This window comes from Lycium ferocissimum, chromosome 7, assembly GCF_029784015.1.
Source record: "Lycium ferocissimum isolate CSIRO_LF1 chromosome 7, AGI_CSIRO_Lferr_CH_V1, whole genome shotgun sequence".
NCBI classification, from domain to species: domain Eukaryota; kingdom Viridiplantae; phylum Streptophyta; class Magnoliopsida; order Solanales; family Solanaceae; genus Lycium; species Lycium ferocissimum.
In genome coordinates, this window is record NC_081348.1 from 33,249,062 (window position 1) to 33,260,356 (window position 11,295).

The 11,295-nt window shown below is 33.5% G+C and overlaps 2 protein-coding genes across 2 annotated transcripts; both read left to right on the forward strand.

Annotated features, from left to right (window-relative positions):
• The first annotated feature begins 721 nt into the window (after positions 1 to 721).
• LOC132064498 (uncharacterized) lies at positions 722 to 6,904 on the forward strand. Its single transcript, XM_059457493.1, has 18 exons — positions 722 to 992; positions 1,113 to 1,230; positions 1,351 to 1,538; positions 1,649 to 1,756; positions 2,250 to 2,314; positions 2,856 to 2,961; positions 3,430 to 3,513; positions 3,719 to 3,865; positions 3,949 to 4,077; positions 4,379 to 4,446; positions 4,715 to 4,748; positions 4,827 to 4,911; positions 5,230 to 5,297; positions 5,367 to 5,480; positions 5,584 to 5,619; positions 5,690 to 5,776; positions 6,452 to 6,543; positions 6,629 to 6,904. Exons 1-18 carry the CDS (start codon positions 861 to 863, stop codon positions 6,798 to 6,800), a joined length of 1,833 nt encoding a protein of 610 aa, XP_059313476.1. The 5' UTR covers positions 722 to 860; the 3' UTR covers positions 6,801 to 6,904.
• Positions 6,905 to 9,140: 2,236 nt separating this feature from the next.
• On the forward strand, positions 9,141 to 9,916 carry LOC132062733 (22.0 kDa class IV heat shock protein-like). Its single transcript, XM_059455241.1, has one exon. It carries the CDS (start codon positions 9,224 to 9,226, stop codon positions 9,803 to 9,805), a length of 582 nt encoding a protein of 193 aa, XP_059311224.1. The 5' UTR covers positions 9,141 to 9,223; the 3' UTR covers positions 9,806 to 9,916.
• Positions 9,917 to 11,295: the final 1,379 nt, after the last annotated feature.

Here is an 11,295-nt window from a genome sequence, read left to right on the forward strand (position 1 = left end):
ATGCTGAATTAACACAACATGTAATTAAGAAAGAAATAAAAACAATTAAAATCACAGAGCCTTCGTGGGAAAATTATGATTCAAGATTCCGTACCTCAAATAATGAGACATTTGGTATCTCAAACTGCCACAAAATTATTTGCGCGTCGTCCAACTCATGATATACAGAAATTACAAACACCACTTTTGCCTCTTCAACAACAATCAGTATTAATGGTAGGAAAAAATGACTACAACCAATATCCAATGATGTATAGATACATTATACAAATTAACAACAAATAAAAAATTCACTAAAAGCATAAACTACATTAGTAAGTATCTATTCCTTGTAAGACCAAAGTTGAACAAAAGAACAAATTCTAGGGGTCGTTTGGTGCATGGTATAGGCTGGGATATCCCAGCACTAATTTTTTGTACCGTGTTTGGTAGGAGATATAATTTTATTCTGGGATAAATTTATACCTCCTACCAAACACGGTACAAAATGAAACATAATCCCAAGCCTTCTTATCCCACTTATCCCGGGATTATTTTATACCATCTTTTAGATGGTATAAAATAATCACAAAAGATGAGATAAATTAGTCCCGAAATTATAATTTTAGCTACCTACAAAGGACCACTAATTTGATAAAACCATGCACGGGTGACACGGAAAAGTAAAAGTTACGAGATTTCTCGTAGCATGATGGATGGTCAAGATTACAAGATTACAAGTCTAACGTGTCTAACGCTTGTTCTCATGTTATTTCCACTATTCTTTCAGGGAAGTAGTTGGTTCACTACTCTAAAGCATGATGATAACCTGAGAGAAAGAAATCAAGAATCCATTTCTTTTGAATCTTGAATTTCTCATAATGGCGCTTCAGCTGCAGCTGCAGCCAACTATGATGAAAAATGGAGTATTTCAGTACCCTTGTGCAGTTAGACCTTTTGGGAATAGAAAAAAAGTTTCTTTTCAAGCACAAGCCACTCCTACAAGAACCCAGGTACACTCTTAAATCTCTTCGGTCAATCCCATTCTTGAAATATTTTTTTTTTGGGGGCATTGTCAAAGATCATGTAGTATATGGATACTGAATATATATGAAAATTGAATGTTCTTGCAGAGGATAATGGAGGGAATGGCAGTAAGTGGGGAAGTTGGTGGCGCTGGTGGTTCATACTCATATAGTGCATTAAAAAGATTGGACCAGCTGTGGTCTAAAATTTGCTCTGCTTCGGCAGGTAGATGAATATACTTCCGAATAGGTCCTCAACAACTGTATTTGTTCGATAGTCTACTTGTTACTGTTGTATTCTGGCACCATAAATGGATATCATTAAAATTTAATTTCCTGTTTGTAGTTGTAGAAGAACCCCAGAAAGTAGTTTCCTCTGTCCCTGGATCATTCAAAGATTCTGATCAAGGTGGAAATTCGGAGGAAATGTTCGATGTCATTGTTTGTGGAGGTACTTTGGGAATCTTCATTGCCACAGCATTAAGTTCCAAAGGTCTTCGCGTTGGAGTCGTGGAAAGGAATGTTTTAAAAGGGGTATTGCATTATACTACCCTGCCTTAGTGGGATTCAAATATGCTATTTAGAATTAGTAATCTGCTTAGGAGTCCGATAATGTTTTGACTTTTTGGGAAATTGATGAACAGAGGGAGCAAGAATGGAACATCTCAAGGAAAGAGCTACTGGAACTTGTTGAAGTTGGCATTTTAACTGAAGACGACATTGAAGAGGCTACTGCTGCCAGTTTCAACCCTGTATGTTCTCTATCCTAGAATTTGTTTGATATGTCAATGAAGAGTCTTTTATCATTGTCCTGAACCTGAGAAAAATGATAGCCCTAATTTGTCTTCACAGATAACAAGATTGTTGTTTAGGTATTTGAACTGCTTTTGCTTTGTGAATAACACTATGTACCTTGATATGGTCTTAAAGTATAATTTAAGTCTCATGCATAGAGTAACCTGAATTCTGGTAATAATGATTTATCCTTTACCAGTGCGGACCTACCATTTCGTGTTTGGAAGGCCTATAAAGAACAAATTTTCTTTCATTTTGCGAATGGTCTTGGGCATGAGGATAGATATAGCAAAAATGGGCAAAGTTGAACATCTTACTGATACTGTTGCTCAGGTGTTTAATTTTGCATAATGTTGAAATGACTTATTGGATCTGTTTCCTACTAAGGGTCCCCTGCTGTTTTCTAGGCATCGTTACTTATTCTCTTTTGGCTTCTGTGTCACTTTGCAGAATAGATGTGGATTTGAAGGGAAGGGGGACATTTGGGTCCAGGGCATTCTCAATCTTGGAGTTTCGTAAGTCTATTTTGCATACCTTGTCCTTTCTTGAATCTGCATCCAAAGTTCATAACTGTAAAATTTTTGTGTTTGCTACTATAAGAACATCAAACCCCTCTTCTTTTTTTCTGTTTGCATGTAAGTTAATACACGGGACTCATCCGTCACACTATGAGAACTCCAGCATCTTGTGAAGATTTATGTAACAAAATGGATGGTGAGGATTTATGTAACCGACCACAACTAGCTCGCGATTGAAGAATAGTTATCATTGTTAGTGTTGTTTCCCATACTCTCAATGATATGGGAAACTTAGTAACTAGAAGTTGGAAAAATCAATATCTTCTACTTTCGATGAAGTGAAGTGCTTCTATGCCGCATCTGAACATCATACAAGTTTTAATTATTATTGTTTAGATGGTTTTTTGTTCGCACATAATTTCTTTTTAACTTTTTTAAAGAACATGGTTCAAGAACTTATTGGTTGCTTATAATTTCTTTATTTTATGTAAAACCTAGCTCAAGGTCTTAATGTTCTTTTATATTTATATGTTCGCAGGCCTGTAAAGCTTGTGGAGATTGTGAAAGAGCGTTTCGATTCCCTTGGAGGTGTCACGTTTGAAGGTTACAGCGTCTCTAACATATCCGTGTATCAGGATGCAGCCGTATGCTTCCTTACTCATAAATGTGGCTATTTAAGCATGCACTTTATCACTCAGGCAGCATCCTAGGTTAGGCTAAAAAGCAACGTTTTTCATTAACTGTGTTTTAATTTAGCGTTGGGTTTTGCCTTGATTGAATTTGTGCTTAACCTCAAATGATATTTGCTCAATTTGGTCAACCTAACAATGGCCAGAATGAAGAGGCTGAGATAAAAGACCACAATTCTAAACAGAAGTACATAATCTCTCAAATATAAAAATCACAAAATTCTAGAATTCTTTCGAAGAGAAAAACTTGGAAGTTTAGTACTTTAATCTCACAAAGTTATGAAGATGAGCTGAGGGATGGTATGGTCTCAGGGTTTCGCATTACCATCAAAAGAATGCTGTCAATTATCTTTCTGCTACTATTGAATTCATAGTAGATGAGTAAAGTTCATCCAGATATTGCTCGTACTTTTCTTCTTACAGGTGTTGCAACTAAAGGAGGGAAAGACTTTATTCTCACGTCTCATCATTGATGCAATGGGCAATTTTTCTCCTATTGTAAAGCAGGTGCAGAATCTTTTTCTTAAAGCATTCAACTATAACTATTTCTTTCAAAATATATCATGTATTCAAGGATTACTTGGACCTAATAATCCTTACTCTGATGCTTTTGATAATAGTCTTCTATATCTCACTAACATCCTCTTTAGAGTCTTTTATTAGTTCATTTCTTATGTCTTGAGCTGGCTCTTATGATTGAAAATTGCTTTAGATTAGATGTGGAAGGAAACCAGATGGTATGTGCCTTGTCGTTGGTACTTGCTGCCGTGGTTTTAAGGAGAACTCTACTAGTGATGTCATATTTAGCAGTGCCTCCGCTAAAGAAGTTGGCCAGTCACCAGTCCAATATTTCTGGGAGGTAAAACAATTCAATGTACTTGGAAAGCATGCAATGTGATTTTTTTTGTGCTTAGCGAATAACAACGTTCCCATGATCTTCAGGCATTTCCTGCTGGCTCGGGTCCCATAGACCGAACCACTTATATGTTCACTTATGTTGATCCTCAACCGGGAGCTCCGCAGCTGGAAGAGTTACTAGAAGATTACTGGGATTTGATGCCAAAGTACCAGGTAACTTTTGGAGTATGCTATTTTGGCATACTTCTGTTTTCTCTTTTTCTTATTCTGGAAGCTGTAGCTTGTCTCTGTCCCTTGGAATTGATGTTATTTAGATGAAAGTTAACCCCTGAAAGATCTGAAGCCAGTTAAAAACATCTGCCAAGGGACTCATGTTATTGCTTTTGTTGTTCGGGTTAGCTTTGTAGGTCCGGTGCTTTGGATATTAACAGGAACTGCTATCTTGTTGTATAAATTTGTCAGGTCATCTTAATGATCTAATCAACCTCTAATTTCTTGTATTGTGAATTTGTAGGGCGTGTCTTTCGACGATCTGGAAATCTTGAGGATAATATATGGCATTTTCCCAACATATAGAGACAGGTAACCATTAACTTTAAGGTCTGTGCTTAGGCCATGATTTATATCCATAAGATGCTATTGTTATTTCACTTGCCACCTAACTTAATTTGCTTTTCCATCGATAATTGAATAATTGAAGCATCCTTAAATATATACAAGTACAACACCTTGCATTTTGATACATTAACATTTTGGTATATTATAAGTCAAGAGTTATTATCAAAAATTTCTTTGTCACTTTTCTTCGTACTATTTCTGATAATTCTGTCCCCTTTCATTTTGATGGCAGTCCATTGCCAGCAGCTTTTGATCGTATTTTACAGGTGCTTCATCAAACCCTTTAAAGACATGATAAATTGCAGTTACATGTCAATAGAATATTTGAGTTTGAATATCTACAGTTTGGGGATGCAAGCGGCATACAGTCACCAGTTTCTTTTGGTGGTTTTGGGAGCTTGACTAGGCACCTAGGGAGATTGACTACTGGTAAAAGTTTATCTTATCTTATTTCCATCTATAACATCTTCCTAATACATGAAACCTTCTTTCAAGAATTAAAGACTAATGACGCATATGTCAACCAGCTTTCCTCTCTTAGATATTTGACTAGTTTAATTAAGATGTGTTAAATTTTTTAAATGGACGTGATATTTTATGCTCTGGCTGAAAGAAAATAGATTTTCTGATCATCCTTTCCTTATCTTTTGACCCGCAAAGGAGCTTGTGCATAGGTATTTTCCCGCTTGGGAAAAAAATATAGCTTCTAGTGACTGATTATTTTTGGTCTTTTTCTTTGTGGACAAGGTATATATGAAGCACTTGAAGGCAATTTTACAGACTCTAAAAGCTTGTCAATGTTGAATCCTTACATGGTGAGTTTCCAGCCGATACATAAACACTTGAATAACTCTACCACTATACTTATGTATTATGTTCTGCAGCCAAACTTGAGTTCTTCCTGGTTATTTCAAAGGGCAATGTCAGCAAAGAAGCAGTCCAATATTCCACCAGATTTCATCAATGAACTTCTTTTTGTCAATTTCATGAGTATGCAGGTATGCCATTAGAATTCGATAAGGTGTTCAATTGCTTTGATATTCTTAGTACTCCATAGGATTTTGAGTTCCTTAAGCTTTTCTTGTTGTCATCTACTTGCAGAAACTAGGGGATCCTGTCTTGAGACCTTTTCTTCAGGTGAACTATCTTATTGTGGTTTACGGTTTCTGTATCTAGAACTAATGTCCTTTCAACTTAATTGATATAGGATGTTATACAGTTTGGGCCTCTTGTGAAAACACTAGGCCTCGTAATGTTAACGAGACCTCAGATTCTTCCATCAATATTCAAGCAGGTAAATATATGGCTGCCTTTTCTTTATTACTCATCTTTGCATCCCTCACTAAGGAACAAGGAATTGCTCATTTTCTTCTATTATGTATATCATATCCTTCAAAATACGAATTACTAAGGGGCATATGCACAAATAGCTTTTTTGATGGCACTATATAAGTTTTGTCTCCATTAGTCCAATGGGCTAAATTTGTCTGCAAAAAGAAAGATCCATCCAACTCCTTTGAAAAGGCAAAATTTAGCCCACTGTGCTAACAAGGACTGAATTTAAAAAGTGGCGCCATACGGCGCAAATAGTCCAACTTCTCATGGCTTGACTGGCGGTGCTTGCTTTTAAGTCCAATGGAACAGCCACCATCTTATGGCTAACAGAGACAGAGCCAGGATATGAAGCTTATGGGTCCGGGATTCTAGTTCTTCTACGTTATTGGGTTCTACATTACTAGTATATACATATTCAATGAATTTCCCAAGGCAAATACAGAATTTGGACAAAAGTAACTAGGTTCAGCCGAACCCATAACGTTCACACTAGCTTCGCCCCTGCAACCTCACAGTCCGAAAGACTTAGAGTCCTGTCATCCATAAAATCAATACGAGTCACTTCACTCTGAAATTTTGTACTATTCTAATATTTCTAGATGTGAGGAAAACTAAAACCCGGATGATTTTTCAGGTTGGAATTCCTGTGCTTCTTGACTGGTCTGGACATTTTGTCATGTTGGGATACTATACATTTCTCTCTACCTTCCTTGACCCCGCAATTAGGTAAATGACCTTTTGTAATACTTTGATTTCCTATTGCATTGTAACTAGGTGTCATAGCCACCTGACAATTATCATTCTGTGTTAGGCCATTGATAGGGTCATTTCCAGCCAAGATGAGATACGAATGGAAGCGCGGACTTGAAGCTTGGCAATATGGAGCTGGTTTAGACTACAAACTGAGTCCCTCTGAAACTCATGAGACTGCTAAAAAATCAGATCCTAGTAAAGAAACTTTTAGTACCAATAGCCTTCCATAATTCCTAGCACAGTATTAGCAGAAATATAGAGTATGAAATGTGTATATGCTATGACCAGCTGCAGTAGCCAATGATTCAGTTCTCAAACTACCTTTATTACAGTATATACCATCATTTTGTTTGCCTACTTGTTTAGTGACTCTTTTTTTTTTTGGAGATATTAATTCTTAAACATTTAGGAATGCCTTCTTTTCAGGTTTAAATGATTAATGAAGTTTGACCATTAGCCCCCCGAGTAAATGGGTGAGTGATTGAGGTATACGAATATCAACTTAGAGATTCAAATCCCAGTTAAACGCTTTTGACACTAATGTTGTTGGACAGGTTCATTGGTCACTTGTGCTTGTGGTGTAGTAGTATGTTGCCCCGTAGATCAGTCTAAGGTGCATTCAAGTTAATTCAGACAACACCGGCATTAAATAAATTTTATTGTTTGGGCATTTCTAGTGTCTTGTCATGGTATAGTTGCTAAAAATCATGCAATGAATGTGGCAGTACATTTGGTGTAAACGCTCTGTAAGGATAAATTTTTACCTTTATTTTGACGCAAATTGGTAAAAAAATCATTATAATATAAATACAGGATTTCGAATATAATAAATCAAATATGATATTGATAAAATCTTGTATTAAGTTTAAATTCTGAATTCGTCTTTACACCGGTGCATTATTATTATATTATTATTTTTTGGTAACTAAAATATTTTATTTATTAAAGTGGGAACTGTACAGTAGGGGTGTTCATGGTTCGGTTTGGATCGGTTATTGATTAAAACCATAACCAAACCAATTTAGTCGGTTTTTAAATGTCTAAAACCATAACTAAACCAAATAAAATAATAACCACCGGTTTGGTTTGGTTTGGTTCGATTTTTCGATTTATGACTAGCAATCATGAGACTTATCAGTAAAACATGAAAAAGTTGAAAAAGACATGTCTTTTTTTTTTTTCAAACGATAACTTTTATTTATAATTTAAGGTGGATCATACATCACAGAAATATTTTCACTATTAGTGATAGTGTAGTACTCAAGTTATCCAAAGTTGCTAAACTATTCCATATAGAGCTAAAAACTAACTTAGTAGTGGTTGTACCATTTTTGTCATCTTAATACACATGCCTGGAAGCAAAGTAGAGCATAGGAGCTTTTAGTTGTTGTTACAAACATACATATTAATTAAACATAAAGACTACCTAAAATTAAAATAAAATATATGAAATACAAACTTTGTGTAATGATCTCAAATTTTAGGGTAGTATTTTGCCCTCAGTTCTCCCATTTTATTAAAAAAACTTTATGTAATGATCCCAAACTTCAGATGTTTTTCTATCGTTATTCCCAAGGCTAGGGTCTCGACTATAAGGAGTTGTTCTTTTTTGCTTTTCAGGAGGATTACCCACGGAAGAAGTATTAGGGCATTACCATGTGTTTGAGTTGCAGCAAATGCTGATGTTATTGAAGTATATTCTATATGAACCTCCAAATCTACAACATCTGTCATTTTCATATGAAAAATATTAGAAGTTTAGGATTCATTCAGACAAGAAAAAAGAAAGGTATAAATTCAAAAAAAGCAGAAGAAACAACCTAAAATCAAATGGCTGACAAAGAAAGCCTAAAAATTTAAGTTAAAAATATTAGATTCTAACGTGAGCTTCTGTTAATAGATTTACACTTAAAGAGTTAAAAGACTTAAAAGAAATGGGCTTGGACATATTTTAAAAACACGGACCTTAAACAATCATGTGAAATAAGTAGACCAAAAATCAAATTAATGATTAAAAGGTATAAAATATTTATAATTATTTATGAAAAACTAATATTATACATATAAATAATTATAAAATTTATGTATATAATTTATCGGTTTGGTTCGGTTATTTTTTAATAGAACCATAACCAAACCAAATATTATCGGTTTTTAAAATTTAAAATCAAACTAAACCAAATGTCGATTTTTTTATTCGGTTTGATTAAATTTTCGGTACCGTGAACAGCCCTACGTACATCACAAAAAAAAAATTATATTATTATTATATTTTGTGAGGTGGCATGGACAGGAGGATGTAATTCATACACGTGACACATTATTATTGGTCAGGGGTAACCACAACTCTTCCTTTCTTACTTCTCACAACTGTCTCCTCTTGAACGTTCCAGAAAAGTCTGTCCATACTATATCAATATACCTATACCAATAAATTAAAGACTCCATGCAAGTTCCTTCTCCAGAAACTTGTAGACCATTCACAAAATTCTTCCGAACTGCCCTCTACCTCTGCTTCAACATGTATATAAACTCCAACATTGCCATCCCCTTAACCAACACAGCAATAATATCACTCAAAACATATCCTCAAAATAGTTGATACTTTCACATTCCTAAGCTATACTTAGGCATACAATACATCAGATTACAAATGGAGAGAGCAAAAGTTTGTGTTAGTATGAGTTTTCTTGTTTTAGCAATGGTAATAGCCATTCTTCCATCAAAAACTCAAGCTTTAATGCCATACACACATCCATTCTTTGACTTAATGCTCCCACAAGAAGACCCTTTTAAGATTCTTGAACAAACCCCATTTACAATCCCTAAAGGTGTTGATCAATCAATAGCTTTAGCTCGTTCAGATTGGAAAGAAACATCAAAAGAACACATCATTTCACTTGACATTCCAGGGATGAAAAGGGAAGATATCAAGATTGAAGTTGAAGAAAACAAAGTTTTGAGAATCAGTGGAGAAAGGAAAACAGAGGAAGAAAATGTTGAAGGTGAGAAATGGCACAGAGCTGAGAGGACTTATGGGAAATTTTGGAGACAATTTAGGCTTCCAAGGAATGTTGATTTGGAACGCATTAAAGCTAATTTGGAAAATGGGGTGTTGAAGATTACTGTGCCAAAATTGGCTGAGGAGAAGAAACAGAATAAGGTGATTAGTATTTCTGAAGAAGAGAATGTTGTTGGTGGTGAGGATATTAAAGCTACTAAAGCTGCAATGTGAAGGAAGTGTACAATGTACTTTTTGTCCAGCTGAAGAATATGATCATGTAACAGTCTACTTTGTCTTGTGTGATAAAAAAATAAAATGTCTTACAATTTGTTTCTTTTTCAATGTAACTACTATTTGGACATGATTTGAAATATCTCATGATTTGAAAATAAAATTTTGTTTAGATATATAAATTTGTATTTTTTAAGTTTTATTTTTTTATAGACATAAAATAATTTTTTTAAATTTTTATACAATTTTATTAAATGAACAAATTGTAGTTCATAATAAAATTAATACGCTATTAGAAGATTTTTAAAAAAATATATAATATCAATTTATCAAAATTTTTGTTTCATACAACGGAAAAGGGCCAAATATATCCCTGCCCTCTTGAAAAATGGTCAAATACATCCTTTGTTATATTTTGAATTTAAATATACTCTTATCATTATATTAGATGGTGATTTTATTAGATGGTGAAAGCTCATGTTAGGATGGGCTCAACATAAAAAATAATATATTTTTATATTTAAAAATTATTTAACTTGAAATTTTTTCTTTTATTTTTAATGAAATGATTTAAATTCATATAAATATCAATAATTTATTTTAAATCACAAGTTTTAAAGAGTTTTTTTTATAAAATTTCGTGTATAGTTAAATTATGTCATGATAGAAAGAGTACTTTTAGTAATATAATTATAAAAATTTTATTATAAAAAGTATTATAATTTAATTAATTAAAAATATCAATAAATTATTTTACTTAATTTTTTTTTCATATATAATTTTTCGATTTGGTTCTTCAATTGAAAAATTTGAAATGCATTTTCACCTATTGAGTTTCATGTCATCATCTCTTTTTACTCAACAACACTAAAAAACGCTTTCATGTATTAGCATGTGTTATAGTCTTAAATTTTTAAGTATATGTATATACGTTTCTTGACCGTTTATATTTCGTCTTCTTGATATTATTTCTCATTATTTATGTGAGATATATGTGTTTAAAATTAGTATATTTTTATCCTTACTTTCTTTTGGTTTTATGATTTCTTTAGCGATTTTTGTGTTCAATTTAAATCGTTATTTCTTTTTTTTTTTTAATTTCTCTTCTTTAAATTTTCTCTAAGCGTACTTTTACCATTTTTACGAACTTATTATCATTATTTAAATGTTCTATTTTTTTTTTTTGTGCAATTGTCTCCTATTTCTTTACATGAATCTCACTTTTTTTTTTGCAATTGTCTTCTACTTATTCACGTGAACTTTACCTTAATTTTTTTTTTTTTTAAACTATTAAAGAGTGGGTTGACGACCAAACCCACTCTTCTATAATAGTAAAAAAAATTGAGTTTAAATATACCCTTTTTTCATTAAAATTGTTTTAGGTAGACACTAAATGTGATGTGGCACTGACAACTAAATGAAGTAAACAACACGCGTGACATGTCACCTCACCACCCAATTGATTTGCATCTCTCCTTTTCTTCTTCATT

What these genes read in the sequence shown, in the direction of transcription:
- LOC132064498 (XM_059457493.1), top strand. Translation starts at nt 861, where the DNA reads ATGGCGCTTCAGCTGCAGCTGCAGCCAACTATGATGAAAAATGGAGTA. An exon ending in ATTTGATGCCAAAGTACCAG is followed by an intron (nt 4,078 to 4,378) that starts GTAACTTTTGGA and finishes GTGAATTTGTAG; the next exon opens with GGCGTGTCTTTCGACGATCT. An exon ending in TTCCCAACATATAGAGACAG is followed by an intron (nt 4,447 to 4,714) that starts GTAACCATTAAC and finishes TTTTGATGGCAG; the next exon opens with TCCATTGCCAGCAGCTTTTG.
- LOC132062733 (XM_059455241.1), top strand. Translation starts at nt 9,224, where the DNA reads ATGGAGAGAGCAAAAGTTTGTGTTAGTATGAGTTTTCTTGTTTTAGCA.